Source organism: Austrofundulus limnaeus, unplaced genomic scaffold (genome assembly GCF_001266775.1).
Source record: "Austrofundulus limnaeus strain Quisiro unplaced genomic scaffold, Austrofundulus_limnaeus-1.0 Scaffold12, whole genome shotgun sequence".
NCBI classification, from domain to species: domain Eukaryota; kingdom Metazoa; phylum Chordata; class Actinopteri; order Cyprinodontiformes; family Rivulidae; genus Austrofundulus; species Austrofundulus limnaeus.
Window position 1 is genome coordinate 3895127 of NW_013952414.1, and position 1365 is coordinate 3896491.

Below are 1365 nucleotides of genomic sequence, written 5' to 3' on the forward strand. Positions count from 1 at the left end.
GTCAGGTGTTATAAGGTTACAAGTGTTCTGGTCTTATTTTATTGAAAAGCATTGAACAATACAAACTTGTTTTAACTGGACATGAGGTAGTGCTCACAGACTTTTGTCTAGGTAGATGAGATTGATGGATAAGATGAGCTTAAGTACCAGCCGTCCAACCCATCTCCCAAAATTAAAGGGGCAATATTATGTGTTTCTCAGGCATACATTTAAATACTATACCATAATAAAGTATTTATAGTTGTTATTAAAATGCTTTTTTTATTTTTAAATAGAAAATAAACTTATCTTCACATCACTTCCTCTTCTAAACGCCTTGAAATTGTCCTCTGTCTCTTTAAGAACCACCTTCTGCTTCTGTCTCGTCCATTTCAGTGTGTGTGCGTGTGTTGGGGGGGTTGTTTTGCGCGCGCTATGATGCAGTTTACTTGGCATCTGAAAATACATTTCCTCAAAGGTATTTTGAATCTGAAAAGAGCTTCACTGAGAGAGAAATAGTGTTGAGAGCTCAGCAGAGTTTAAGTTTCRCTTTCACTTTGCTTTGTTACTGCTGAGAGCCTGCAGGAGTCATGGGCAGGGTGTGTGGGGTGGGGGTGGGGAGGTGTGCTTCGTGATGAGGAAGTTCGGCTTAAAAAGGTGTTTCTAGTCCCTACCTGTGGTTTTGCTCCTCAGCATGGCTTCCTAAAAATGCTGCAGGATTTCTCAAACATGCATGAATGAGTCAAAGCAAGGCTTTGGGCATGTTTTTTATGAGAGTATAACATTATAACATGATTTAAACTCAAAAAAGTTGATTTTACATGATATTGGCCCTTTAAGGAAATCGAGGTGATTTATCGGTGCATCCCTAGTTCATAGGTTTGGTTTCACTGCTCACCTAAATCCTCCACCTGAATGTTTCTGGTCCAGGGTCCACGAGGGAAGGTCTGGATGGAGCAGTGGTACTCCCCAATATCCTGATGAGTCACGTTCTTCATGGAGATGCTTCCATCCATTGACGACTGCCTCAGGAACTCCAGTCTGTCTCTGTAGTGGTGAGAGAAAGACTCTCCAAGGTCTGGATGGAAAACAGCCACAGGGGTAGAGTCCGGCACTTTGGTCCAGGACACCATGGTCAGTTTACCGTCCCAGGGACACAAGCAGCTGAGGACCATCCCCTCCTCCAACCGAACCACATCGACTTCTTTCTGCTGGACAGCAACTGGACAGAGAGGGGGGCGAGGARGTGTCTGTTTACATCTGAATTATGACACAAATGACATCACAGCTTCTATATGGTTAAAATTTATTTAGTATAAAAATCATTTCAAATAATAAATTATCTTATTTATGTGATTTATAGAAAATAGGTGTACAGTACTGGGA

At 41.7% G+C, this 1365-nt stretch overlaps 1 protein-coding gene across 4 annotated transcripts in view; it reads right to left on the bottom strand.

The window, feature by feature from the left end:
• cd226 (CD226 molecule) overlaps window positions 1-1365 on the bottom strand; it is a 7505-nt gene that overhangs the window by 4790 nt on the left and 1350 nt on the right. For all 4 annotated transcript variants that reach the window (XM_014002354.1, XM_014002355.1, XM_014002353.1 and 1 more), the window contains exon 2: window positions 878-1201. In XM_014002354.1, the coding sequence (XP_013857808.1) occupies window positions 878-1201 (324 nt within the window). The remainder of the gene's footprint in view (window positions 1-877; window positions 1202-1365) is intronic.